The following is a 13921-nucleotide window of genomic DNA, read 5'->3' as shown; positions in this document are numbered from 1 at the left end:
TAACAAAAACCTCGCTGGACTTTATGGATGAGAGTTATTTGCTTCATAAAGCTGTAATTTTCTACAAGAACAATTTTCTACCTTACCTGAAGAGGGAGGAAGCTGATCGTAGTCTTGAGATGTCCTGTTTGTTTTGACAGTTTCTCCAGTTACTCTACGAGCAGGTGGCAAAGGAACGTGACCAGCTATCGGGTCAAAATGGGGATCTGTAATAACAGAACAAAAAAAGTGTCTTAAATTAATTAGCAGTAATATTTGGGGGACACATAGAAGCTAGGCTTCAAGCAGCCTCCCTTCAGGTGGAGGAGCCATGAATCCGAGGCGAGGTGTGCCCCCGGAGCACGTCCATACACCCGCATACATCCAAGTCCAACGCATGCACAGCAGCCACTGAGAAAGGAGAAATTCACACCTCTGAGCTGTGATTAAAGCAAACCTAGTGGTACCCACAGTTAGGTGAATTTCAACTCCAACAGGCACGTCGCTATGTCCTGAAGTGACAAAACCAGGAGCGGGGCTCAGAGGTGGTCTGTCCTGCACTAGCATGACCAGAGACATCCCAGCTCTTCAGTTTGCTTAGAGCCTGGGGACACTTCCACGCTTTGCAGGTCACAAAAACTGCAGGGCAGGTTTCCCATCTGTGCAGTCCCAGCTACAGGTAAATATTAGAGGGACCAGTACAGGCTGTGACTTTGCTTTTTTTTTTTTTTTTTTTTACAAAGCTTTTACAGGCTTTTCAGTTCTCTCTGATTACAGAAACAGAATTTTAAAAATCAGAGAAAACTACAGTCCTGGTATATTGTATCCTTTGTGTCCTTTTTTTTTTTTTTTTAATTTTCTTGGCTATTGAGGATGCAGCTGAGCAAATGTTAACATCATCCTGGACCTGGCTTCTGCTCTGGACTTATGAGTGTGTGTATGTGAGTGCAAATTTTTGCTGTTGTTGATGATGAGATTATTATTCTCATCTGACAAGCTCTGATGGATAGCTGAGAAATCACCCCCAAGACTTGTATGGAAACCAATCATCAAAACCTCATCATAAATCTTCTACAGCAGTTTATTTGACAAGATGCAAAGTAAGTAATATAGATTTAAAAAACCCGTAAGAATAAAAAAAAATTAGATGACTCCACGCAACCATGCATGCCTAAGTAGATGTATACACTTCTATGATTAATGAAAACTGCAGCTATAAAATTGCATTCACTGTACAATATGAAGAACAATACATGGCCATAGATACATTTTCCAGATTTTTAAACAAAAGCTATTGAATATTTTTTTTTAAACACTACCTGTGACGTTTCTTAAGATTATTTGGAAATAACACTTAATAACTTCAAAATCTGCACACTGTCTGTGTGCATCCATCCGTGTGTCAGGGCTTCCATTTTTCCTCTCCATTCCTACCAGACCTGGATGATGTAGTGTGTGCTCCTGCATCAGTTGACACAACTGAAGCACCCATTCAGACTGGACTGCTGAAAATGAGATTATTTTTAGTTTGAAGTGTAGAAAATAAATTCGTTCCTGGCTCTGTATTTACGAAGATCAACCTTTAAATCCTGTAATGGGCTAAATCTTGTTACCTGGATGCATTATATGAGAAAGTGAGACACTGAGCTGAACGTACATTGTAAAATGTACGCAGTTTTGGCAAATTCCTCTATGTCAGGCCTTGATTGGTGGCAAAAAATACATAATAAAAACATTCTGTAAAAGGTCACTCCAGCCTAAACTAGCTCACTTCCATCCCACAGCTACTGTCATTCACAGAGGTCAGGCAAACACCCGACCACTTGTCATCTCCATCCTGGACATCCCGTGATGCTGCCGCCGAAACGCACTCGCTTCTCCCTCTCCGTACAGCTTCTGAGAAGAACGGACAGGAGGAGGAAGGCATCTGACCACACCACAAGGTAGATAATCACTGAAAATATTCCTGGGGCAGGTAAACTTAAGACACCAACATCCTCTGGAAGGTTCCAGAGATAAAAAAAATAAAATAGGTCACTTCACAGGTACGCACTACAACCCACAACACCCCTGTTGTAACTTGCAGCAGCAGCAAATGTGTTTAGCATCACCTGACAAACACTTTTCAACTCCAAGACAAAAGTCATAAATCATGAACATAGCTTTCACACCTTTTACGAGCAAAATACCGACTGGAAAAGGCTCTCAGCGGTTCACCGGGAAAGAAAGGTGAAACCGTGACTTACCAAAGAGGTTGCAGACCACCGGCACCTGCAGCCATCTGCAGCAAAATTCTACTACAGTTCTAACCAAGCAGGATGCTCTATTCCCTGATTTTCTAGTTTTTCCACAAGTTCCAATTTGAAAATAAAACCCAGGCATTACGTTTTACTATAGAAAACAACAGAGCTGGCAAAAGGATGGAGACTAGTACTGTGGATTAGAATGGAAAACTTGGCACTTCACAAGTAACAATTCTTACTAGAAATGTACGATTTACCAAGATATCTAGGATGGTAGAGAAACAGCAGCCTTATTTTGCTTCTTTGTGATAATGTACAAGTTGTATTTTTATACTCTGAGTTGTTTCATCTCCACCATTAAAACCCCCCTCTATTGTTAATATTTTTTAAGTATGAAATATAGTCAAAACACTCTTCTGAAGCCTCATGACAACGCTATCTCAGAACAGATAAGCTTCTGAAGTAAAGGAAAATGCAATTAAATACGCTGTTTCCTTTGTATTCCTACCGGGATGAAGGAAGAGCTCGTGTCCCGAAGGGGGCCGGCTCCCCGAGCCAGCAGGCTTCGTGTGCTCGATCATGCTGTGCCGCGCAGGCGGCGGTGGTGGTGGGAGCGCGGGCGGCGAGTTATCAAATGTGTCTTCGCCTGCAGTTTAGAAAAGAATTATTAGATGAGCAAAATTTCATTAAGACCCACAGAACACACAGTGAAGCTTCAACTTTTATTTTCTGGCTGCTGAGGCTTTTCCTCCTAGGGTTTGTCTAGCAGTTCAGCGACTCCAGCAATGAAACCGTAAGCCGGACTCTCGCTACGCACAATCCTTCAAACACACGCTCCGAATGGCCCCTCGCAGTGCTCCATCTCTTTTCTGGGGTGGGGCAGGGGGGACAGAGGTTTCCTTTGGTGGCTCAATTGCAAAGAGTGTATTACAATGGAAGGTTCACTGAATAAACAACCCCGTTTCAGTGGCTAAGCAAATATATTTATATTCAAACAGCTGTGCTGACTACATAGAATCTGCTACATTTATACCGTGTATTATTTGTACCTGCTGTTCTAAAGCTCTGACCCCAGGTATAAACTGAATTTTCTAGGGCTTGGCAGAAGGCTGCACCCCGTACACAGAGGGGGTGCAGAGAGGACTGGAGCTACCAAGCCGAGCAATTTTTATCTGTTGTTCTGCCTCCAATCCTGTGTCCTCTCGCAGCTCAGGAACACTTCAGGGACCAGAGAGAGTTCAGTGCAGGAACACAGCAAATGGTCAAAAGCTTTTATGGAACCAGAAAATGGGGTGATGACACACAGAGAGCCCCGCCGCCGAGGCTGGCAGTGAAGGGGTGGGGGTGGCCAGGCGCAGCCCCCGTACATATGCAGAGCTCACCCACTTCTGCATTGGAGGACGGAACAGAAATCAGGGTTGGAAAAGAGAGCTTTTGGCGACTGGAGGCAGCAGTGAGTCTTGAACTGTCCCTTGACAGTGGAAAAATCCCCAGAAAAACTTACAAATGTAGTTTAGTTTTCTTTGACCTAAATACCACCTCTATGGCATTCCTCTTTGTATTTGATAAAAGAAACAGAATTATTTAGGCTACAATATGAAAAACCCTCCACTCTTGCATTAAATTGCAATCCTCAAACTTCCTATTAAGGGACAAAGAATCGTGATTTATTTCAGGGGAAATGGTTTTGCTTTTCTTTATAGCTTGAATACAGATTGAGTATGACTTTTCGTCTGTCTGGCACGAGGGCTTACAGACAGACACCAAGCACAGACCACTGACACAACTATCGACTCACAGCTGTAACGCTTAGCCCATAGCTCCTCTGGTACTCTTAACATACTCAGCACTGGTTTCTTTGCAATAAACATGGTATTTGGTTCATCTAGGCAATGTTAACCATTAAATGTAATCAGCAAAAAGTCTGCAACCTAAAGGGGGCACCAGAAGATCATAATCGGAGGGTGTCCTGTTGAGCAAAGAGCTGTGTTTGGGGTTGTCTCTGGTAGGAGGTCGTGCAGGTGGCAAAGGTACCGGAGCAGTAGGTGCATCATAGGCATCTCCTGAATGACACAATCACAAGAAGTGAATGTTTTCTTGCTGTACCCCTAGAACAGCACAGAGTAAGTTTTCTTGCTAAATAGGGGAAAATAAAAACATACCTAACTCTGGATGCTTTGATTTCTTCATCTCGGAAGCGGCACCGTGCGTTCCGTTCACCGCTCCAGCACACTGCCCATTCTCACACACCCTGGAGGCAGACACGGGACAGGCAGCCGTCAGCCCACCATCCAGGTACTAACTCCCACAATGGCCAAGTACTTGAGCTGGCAGTGCATTATATGTCAACAAGTAAAAGGCGATAAACTGCACCAATTTTAAAATCTATGCTTTCTTATATTGAGAGCAGCTACTGGTTAACCATCGCTAAAATCCTGCTTTGGAGGACTGTACTGTTTTCCTGGTGAGGCGCTGGCGTGGCTTAACAACTTACTCAAGGCTGCGATACAAGATAGAGAAGAACTAACATTAAACATAGTCCTCACTTCTGAGCTCAGGTCATTAGTTTATTCACACAGTTAAGTCACAGGCTCAGTCCGAATTCACCTTCCCACTGTTGCGTTTTGCCTAGCAGAAATACGATAAAAGGAAATGTGGATTTTGGTAGTTATCCACATTGAAGTAGACATAAAAGTAATTAAACAAAAGAAAACAACAAAAAATAAATCAAACAGAATGCTGCAAGACACCACTAGCAACAGCAAATTTCAACTAAACTCTTAGCCAAACATTAAAAAATAAAATAAAATAAAAATGGAACCAGTCAAAAGAATTTCACAGGCACCTGGTAATTTCTGTAACAAAAAGCTGAGTCTCGCTAATACTTCTACCACAGTCTGCTGGGGTTTTTTTTGTTGTTGGTGGTGGTTTTTTATTTTAATGGAAGCATATTATGCTCTCAGAATTAAATATCAGTATTAAATTAAATATGAAAATAATCTAAGCTAAACAACACAAAGTTGCTTATAATCTTGTCAGAAAAATATTGGAGATTATTTTTGTCAGATGACTCTGTTCAAATATGCAGGGAAAAACATAGAACAAAAACCTTTTCATAACATTAATCATTGTTTAAATAAATGTAAAAGAACTGGGAAATTAGTCCTGTCATTGGAACCATAGACCCTGCAAATCCTGAAAGAACCAGAGAGTTTCTCTGGAAAAAGGCCACCATGCTAAGCAATTCCAGCTTAAAAATAGAAATCCCAACGCACCATGCACCATCATTACTAAATACCGGCAAATCTGCTGGAGCTATATACAGCTAAAAATTCAGCTTTTGGGCTGCTACCAGTACTACGAACATTAACAAACCTATCAGCCTTGGCCATATGGATAGGAGGAATGAGTAAAGGTCTGGAATCATTTGGAATATATAAACAGGAAAGAGGAAGAGAAATTGTGGCTGTGGCCCCAAGAGTTATAACTAGAGGTAATGAAATAAATGCAAGAATAATTGCAAGACCTAAAACCAAAACAAAACAACATCCCCCACCCCAATGGCAGGAGCAATTTTGTTATGAATGAGTTGCCCCAGGGAGGTGGCAGAGGAGGTGTGGATTCCCTCCTTGACATGAGATGGGTTCAACCTCCCAAATGCAGTAGATGCAACACTTCCTCGGCTCCTCAGCACCTACACCCACTAAGAATTTATTCTACTTTAATTTGAATCTATTCTGCATTTTTAATAGTCTAACCAGCCACAGGCAGCAAGATAATTTAACATCGCACCACTTCAGAAGCAGTCAGGTCATAATGAGCCCAGTTAAGTGATCGGCTTACAAATGATGCTGAAATACCTGTCTGCATCAACAGTCAACACCAGAAAGAAGGGCAGCGAGCAAGTACCAGCAAGCAAGCCCTCTGTCCTTGCCTTTTCCTTTCGGAAAAAAGTTTTATTAGGAAAAGACAGCTAATGTTATAATGTATCAGTCTTCTAATAGCAGCCTAATTAGTAATGCTCAAATTCCTTCCCTCCATTCCGTATTGCTGAACTTCACCCATACCTGGGCAGAGATGGGCAGCTCTAACAAACCAATTACCTGATCTGCCAGGAAAAAAAGACTGTGAATCATTTTTTGTCTCATTCTTATAGTATTTTTAGCATTGTCACATCTACTGGTGAAAGAGCAAAAAGTCTTAAGAAGCAATCCAAATTTGGGGGTAGGATAGAAGAATTATATAGTTCCTAAATTATAAAACACCCAGAAGAATTTTTTTAGGCTCTTTACTGAAAACTAAGTACTCTCCAAGAGCTGAGGAAGCAACACTTTAGGAAGAGGTAAGAGAAGGTGACAGTGGGGAACAGAACTGAAAGGTGCTAAAAATTTATGACAATTAAAAAAAATAATATTGCTGTTAACAGTTTCGCTAAACTAATACTGAAAAGTTTATTGACACTCCCCTCCCCATGAGATTAAACAAAGTGCATTAAAAGAATACAGCATCAACCAGAATCAAAATTCTTTTTGAAAGCCTGTATCTCAGCTTTCACATCTAAGCAGTGGCATTAGCTAGGAGGAGGCATTTTAAGTATATGGAACATCATATATATCCATACACAAAAAAATTCAATAGAATTTTTTTTTTTCTTAATGCTTAAGAAAATGGTTTGTTTTGAGTTAAAATCCGTACCAGAATATATAATAAAAAGACTTAGTGGTTTTAATTATAGAGCAACCTGAATGGCAAACTGAGGTATTTCCTCTGTAGCAAGACCTGGATTAATGCTAAAAAACCCCTACAATAAGCACAAGACCAAGCATATTATCTAAAAAATAAACCAAAAAGTAGTAAAAAAATCTTTGAAATCAGCTTTCCACCTACAGACTACTAATAATTCTCATGGCCTGGTGAAATCCTGTACCAGCCAACTGAAAGCACTCAACTCTTTTCTGCAGAATACCAGAAAACGAGAAGTTCCTAGTTTTCCAGCTGGTTATTTTCTCAAGAATCTTTCAAGGTGCATCTAGATATTAGCATTTCAGTCCAGGTCTGGAGTACGAATTGAAAGAGACCACCACAAGTCACCCCCCCTTACAGCACCTTGGTTTACGTTGCAGAGGTCTCGGAATGTGCAGACTCCAGGGCTTCTGGATGAGGTTATCTCAGAAGACCTCCTGCGGGAGCTCCTCCAACGTACTGCGATTACTAAAGGGTACTCCAGCCACGGGACCACATTACTAAAGGGTACTCCAGCCACAGGACCATGTTAGGGTTGGTCTGTATCCAAAACTTCCCAAAACACACAGTGTGGATCAACTGGTCCCCTCTACAGACTCACTCCTCTAGCACCACACTGCTTACTAACCCAGACACAGCCCTCAAGCCACCAAGCCAAGGCAACGGGTGGCATCTGGCTCCCATCTGATGCAGATGACTAAGGAAGGTTTCATCCTGTGTAACCCTGGCCATGCAAAAACTCAGCCTCTGTTAGATGGCTTTGCATGGTATGGAAAGACATTCCCATGCAAAACATAACATGCTCAGATAAAAATATGACGTGGGTAACAAGGATTAAGACCTTGGAATTATTTCTTTTGCTTCCCACTTTTTAGCTTCGCCAACACCAAGATTTTAATCCATAATTTTTGTTGGTTTTTGTTTGGTTGGGTTTTTAAAGTCTCGTATGCTAGATTGCAAGTTAAGTACTCAAGATCAAAAAGCTCAGACAACTGTGAAATGTTCACCTCCATGCAGTGAAGGTTGGATCAGCATTTCTGTTAACAGAAATACTAATATTTCTGTTATATTAGAAATAAAAAAGACAAGATTTTTTTAACCTGCATGCAAGGGGTGATCAGATTATGACCCTTCTTCCACCTGTTCTAAATTCTGACAGAAGAGGTCTAAATATTGTCATTGGCTAATTTTGGGATGAGAGAGATGTCGAGCTTTAATGATGGTGGATCCTTGACATCACATTCTGACAGAGAGAGGAAAAACCGGCAATATGTCAATGCATTTTTTTTAATAGCAGAAGAGTCTGAACTTTTTACATGAAAACTTTATTTTAGTATCATACTTTTGACCTACAAGACCAGTAGAGAACTGGCCCTTCTTTTCCCCCAAGACTTATTCTCTTATTTCCAGACATTCAGATTTTTTTTATGAGTCAAAGACTAAGAAGTTCACCCAGAATGACACAGCCTTCAGTCGCCATGTCCCTTGGCTCCACATCGCCTTGCCATTATATCCATTAATAATTCACAACTGTGAAAGTCTGGAGATATTATTTTAGAACACAGCAAAAAAAGATAGATCCCATCTGATTTTTTTTTTTAAAAAAATTCTCTTCCTGAGAAGCAGAAAGAAAATATGCTGTGAGAGAGGCTCAAAGAGCTAAAAAGACACAGTACACATGGGACAGAAAGGGAACAGAAGTACGTACACACAGCTGCCAAATTCACTGCGTTACTTCTTAAATCATATAAAATGCGAAAGTTTAAGATTTTTCGAAGCTGACTTTGAGAATTTCAGTCAGGATTCTCCTTAAAACCAAAATGCAAGATTTGGGGGGGCTGAATCTCCAGGTCAGTTTTGAAAACCTCAGTTTAAAGGACAAAAAGGATCCGCTGCAGAAACGGTGTCCGGAGGCAAACCCCCCCACCCCCCACCCCTCCCCCCAGTCCTGGCATACAGCGGCACGATGAAGTGAACCTCGCAGGTTTGTGGCTGTGGCAGTGGTCAAATGAAACAGAGACATGAAATCCAAGCTTGAAGAGCTGAGACGCTTGAAAAGGCAGGCAAGCTTAACCAGCATTACAAACGCTGAATCCAGTTACGTTTTGGAAAAAGCAAGAGTTTTGGGAAATAAGTTGCCTTCAAGGCGGCTAAATGACCTTACCGAGCAAGAGGTTTGATGTTATGACCGTGAGGCGGTTGTGAGCTCAGTATTACAGGATGTGAAGAAGGAACTTTGTATTCATCATCGTCATCGGTGTGATCCCTTGATTTATCAGACAGAGAATTTGCTGAAGGAACAGGGCACCTAAGGAGATGAGCAAAAGATCAGTTCTGTTTTCACTATTACATAATTGACCTCACTATAATACTGAAAATACTCTCTTCCACTGACACCACGTCAAACTAAACCTTGTAAGGCTTTTTTGTCACTAAAAATGCCCAGAGAAAAGGGCAGCTGACCTCAGAGTTAAACAGCTACTTTAAGCAAGCACAACAAAGCGGAGAATTGCGAAGAATTAGAGTACCAAACAAGCACTTACAAGGCTTAACTTGTTTGCACTTATCAAAAGAACCGGGCAACAGTTAATTCAGGACAAACATTACTTAGCAGGGCTCAGCGAGGCAGCAGACTCGCACCCTTTCAGTGGAGTCTTGTTCCAGCCATACCATTACCAAACGCTCAAAAACTTGCCTGTATTTTAAATTATTCTTACTCCAAACAATAATTGCCTTTCATTGTCCCCGCAGACAGTGGTTTATATCACATTGTGAAAGCAGTGGAAACCCAGGAAGGGGGCAGACCTCACAATCTCCATTTACAGGTACCAAGTTCTGTCATGGAAAACACTGCTAGGTATGAGATTTCTAAACTAAAAAACTAACTCCCACTAGCTGGTTTTCTGTTATATGAGTGTGATCAGAATAGGCGAAAGTGTCATTTTGGTGAGCAAGTAATTTTTTTAGGTATTAACAAGCTCAACAAATCTTTTGGCCTTGATAAAAATGTAACTAGCGAGGTTACAGGTCTAACAATCAGCATCACGTTTTATACATAGAACATCTATAGCAGTTACTCCAATACATCAAGATAAATAAGGAACTCACAAAATACCTGAAACAAAAAAGCTTACATTAAAGACTTCATTTGACTTCAGCTTGACCACACATGAAAACCACAAACAGAAGTTTGGTTCTTAAACTAGCTGGACGTGAAGAGTAGTAAGTGTGTAACTTCAAAAATCACCTGGATAGTACATTATGCAATGGAGAGCAACTTTATTTTTTGCCACCAAAAACAAGCCAACAGCTGGAGGACCCCGAATAAAGATGTGCAACGCATCTACACCCATTTTGATCCGTGGCCTACAATTACGGTTACTGGCCCCTGAGCTGAACTACACGCTGCACTATGAGACGCATCTACTTCGTACATCATTTAGGGAAGTTCTGAAGGACCAGAAGGCACTGCAAGAAGGCGGTGGACATACTTTCTCTTACTGTGGTCTAGTTTGATTTTATCGTGAGCACCAAGGGCTGAAATGACAGGCCATGCCTATCTCCTCATTTTTTCAACAGACACAGCACCTGACACAGAGCACGCTCCTTCACAAAGGAGAAACACCTTAGGAGAAACACGGTAGGTGATGCCGCACGGCTTCAGGACGTCAGGGCACTCCGTGAACAAAAAGGAATAACTACCTACCACCAGCACTAGCCAGTCACTAAATAAACAAATCAACAAAAAAAATGGAGAAAGAAAAAGAACTGAGAAAGAAGGGGGCATGTGTGCTGCTTTTGTTTGGATACATTCAAAGCCTCGAGCCCCCTAGCTACTTCTCAGACACTCCGTCCTTCAATCCGTCACATAATTTTGACTTCAGGAACAAGTTCATGGAAGATGGGAAACCAGCTTCTGCAAAGACCTACCAGCCAAAGACGGGGGAAAGAATATTTATGGCACCGAACTGCAACCCCCCTACTGAAATTTTCAGCTCCCTTTCCACACAGCAGTGGGAAATTGCTTTTTCCATCCTTGATTTCTAGGCAGACACGAGGTTTGTGTCACTGCTCTACGGCCATTTAAAGAACAGACGGTAAAAACTGCACCGGGACAAGAACTCTGTGGTGTTCTCAGGTAGACAGTTGGAAGGCCCACAAAGAATAAATTTTCTCATTTCTGTGGATGTGCAACTATTCTTACACGGCAATCCAGCATGTTCTGGAGATGTTACATATATGTGTATGTATATATATATACACAGGCGCACATGCGCCTGTGTTTTTTCAAAATAATCGCTAATTGAATTGCTGGCTTCTGCAGACAGCAATGTTTCAGATATTAATATCTCAACCAGAAATGCCCAATACTGACCCAGCCAGGTCAGCAGCACTGTTTGAAGCCCTCTTCAAAGCCTGTTACTGGGCAAAAACAACCCCCCTTCTCTGCTAAGAAGTCACTGGATTGGAGGTAGTACTAAAGCCCTAAATTTGAAGTCTCTTGCTTCTGAATACAGTGCAGCCTTAGACAAGTCCTTCACACTAGTAAATCTCTCACTACCTTTAAAGTAAGGAATATACTTGTCAGGTTGTAAATATTATTATGCGAATAATATTTGAAAGGTGCTTTAGATTTGTAAAGCAGTAGAAGAGTTAGAGTACTAACATATAGCTAATATAGTCTCCATCAGAGACCTAAAATTGTCCTATACTTTCATAATATTTTACTAGTATTTCAGATTTCATATTTTTTTAAAAATCGTATCATTCTTCTAATTTACTCCAATTGTAATGATATTTGACTCCAAACCTCTTGCACTGTGCTGGTAGACATCTATCCCCTCTTCTCTGTGATTATTGAAATTTCTTTGAGATCAAGTTGTTTTATTAAATCTCTGTTATTCTAAGACTAACTATTGTACTACAGAAAGCCACCTAGTAAGATAAATAGACAAATATTTCACAGTTTCTTGTAACTAAACAGATGAACATTGTCATTAGAAGTGAAGACATGCAAAACTTAGGCATCTGTTTATCAAGCTGGTGAAATTTTCTATAATTAATTAAAAAACTTCATTGCTTTTAGAACTTCAGGAGATTTGTGTACAGAGGAATACAAAGCTGACAAAGCTTTACTGTATTTATGCACACTGTATTTCTATATTCTCTAGTTCCTCTTCTTACTTAAGTGGAAATATTTTAAAGTTGAAAATCCAAATTACATTCTGGTAGGCAAAGACTTTCTTTGTGTTTCTGGTTGCTGAACAGAAGGCTAGATGTCGATCTCTCTTATCCCACTGAGCACCAAGGGCCGAAGGCAAAACAGGAGAAGGTGTGAGAATTCATTTGTGCCCGGCCACCTCATGTCCCGCTTAGTTGTAAACAGAGCTCCAGGGAAACGAGCATCTCACACATTCAGAAGTATTTCAGGGCAAGATTCCCTTTCCATCATGTACTGGTGAACTGACTGACAGGACTCGGACACAATGAACTTGCAGTCCCAGGTATTTTGGTTTGGATCAGGACCGTGCTTCTGAAATGAACCCTCCGACCTCCCCCGCTTACCACGCTTCGGTTTGCACTCAGGAGCGCACCACGTGAGCACCTTTCAGATTAAACCAAAATACAAGGTAGGCTCCAAGCGTGCCCTTACTACATCCCGATCGCTACAGACTGTTGAAATCCATGGGACCAGACCACAGCCAGGTGACCTGCTGCCCCATCATGTGTACAGTACAGGCGGCAGCTCCCTGCTGTCAACCCTTCTGTCCTGCGCAGAGTACCACCTGACAGTGCGGACAAAAGCTTTAATCTTGCAATGCCTTAAACTGTTTCAGCGAAGTGTTAAGTGATATGGACCACAGGATCAACGCAGCGCTTGTCAGCTGCTTGTGGCCCTCAAGCAACACAAGACGTACACAAAGCAGCTCTCGCTCGTTCTCAGAGGAGGACACAGTTTTCTGTTTGCCACAGAGTAAGCCTGAGAATTAGCAATGACAATTAGCACAGAACCCCCGATGCATCCAGATCCACTGGCCCATCAGGCTATGAGCTAGGGACCCGTGCCCTCCAGCGCATCACCCCCCGGCTGCGGGGAACCCGCGCCCCCGCAGTGCCCCTCCAGCACCACCGTGGGGGCACCACGCCAAAGCCTCGCGTCCAGGCAGCCGGGATTCCCAAGCCGCGGTCGTCTTTACTGGAACCGTGATCACACCTCCAGAGCCTGTTGGCAAGGCAGAAGGGAGAGCACGAGGATAAATACCTTTCAGTTCCACTTTTCCCCCAACTACCTCAAAGCAACTAGATTTGCCCAATATATTCATACACTACAAGAGGCAGTCGGAACTGGATGTCTCATTACATACTCGAAACCCCAGACACTCTCCCAGAAAATATCACTGGGGCATAAAGCACTTTCAAGACACAGGGGTCAATTTTTTATTGATGTAGCATCTACTCACAGGAATAAAACAATTTGAAAATCACCAAGTTTTAGGGAAGAAGGTGTCTGTATCTTTGGCACAAAAGTTTTACTTATTTTTTTCAAGAATAAAATAGCAACTTGATCAAAACGGCTAAAAATAAACGGACATAATTAAGAGCAGTCCAATAAAAGACTAACTGTTTTCACATGTAGGGCCGGCAATGTAGTGGCTGAGTGGAAAATAACAATCTTGGCGAACAAGAGCCCAACATTTCCTTATTGAAGTACAATTAATAATAACAATTTTTAGTAAAATGAAAACAAATCAGCACCATTTCCAGAAAAGGACCGACAGTAGTGCTTTTCTATTACTGTAATTTAGGAAAGAAAAAAAAAAAAAAGAAAGGTTATAATTGTAATGCATTCAGTAAAACTGATCAAACATGGCAATCGGGGACATTTTAGAACTGAAGTTCCAGCGGCGGCTCATTGCGCTGCCTCATGATTCAGACTGATTTCATACACGCTCAGT

The 13921-nt window shown here is 41.7% G+C and overlaps 1 protein-coding gene across 4 annotated transcripts in view; it reads right to left on the bottom strand.

The window, feature by feature from the left end:
* Positions 1-13921, bottom strand: part of CBLB (Cbl proto-oncogene B) — a 133592-nt gene that overhangs the window by 9379 nt on the left and 110292 nt on the right. For 2 of the 4 annotated variants that reach the window (XM_056327676.1, XM_056327677.1), the window contains exons 14-18: positions 9130-9273; positions 4385-4473; positions 4154-4285; positions 2731-2868; positions 87-206 (exon numbers count right to left, since the gene is read on the bottom strand). In XM_056327676.1, the coding sequence (XP_056183651.1) occupies positions 87-206; positions 2731-2868; positions 4154-4285; positions 4385-4473; positions 9130-9273 (623 nt within the window). Of the gene's footprint in view, positions 1-86; positions 207-2730; positions 4286-4384; positions 4474-9129; positions 9274-13921 lie in introns of those variants that run through there. The other 2 variants (XM_056327679.1, XM_056327680.1) reach the window with 2 other exon arrangements.

Source organism: Falco biarmicus, chromosome 2, assembly GCF_023638135.1.
Source record: "Falco biarmicus isolate bFalBia1 chromosome 2, bFalBia1.pri, whole genome shotgun sequence".
Classification (NCBI taxonomy): Eukaryota; Metazoa; Chordata; class Aves; order Falconiformes; family Falconidae; genus Falco; species Falco biarmicus.
Note: the sequence above shows the minus strand (reverse complement) of the source record. Positions and strands in the feature narration are given on the sequence as shown.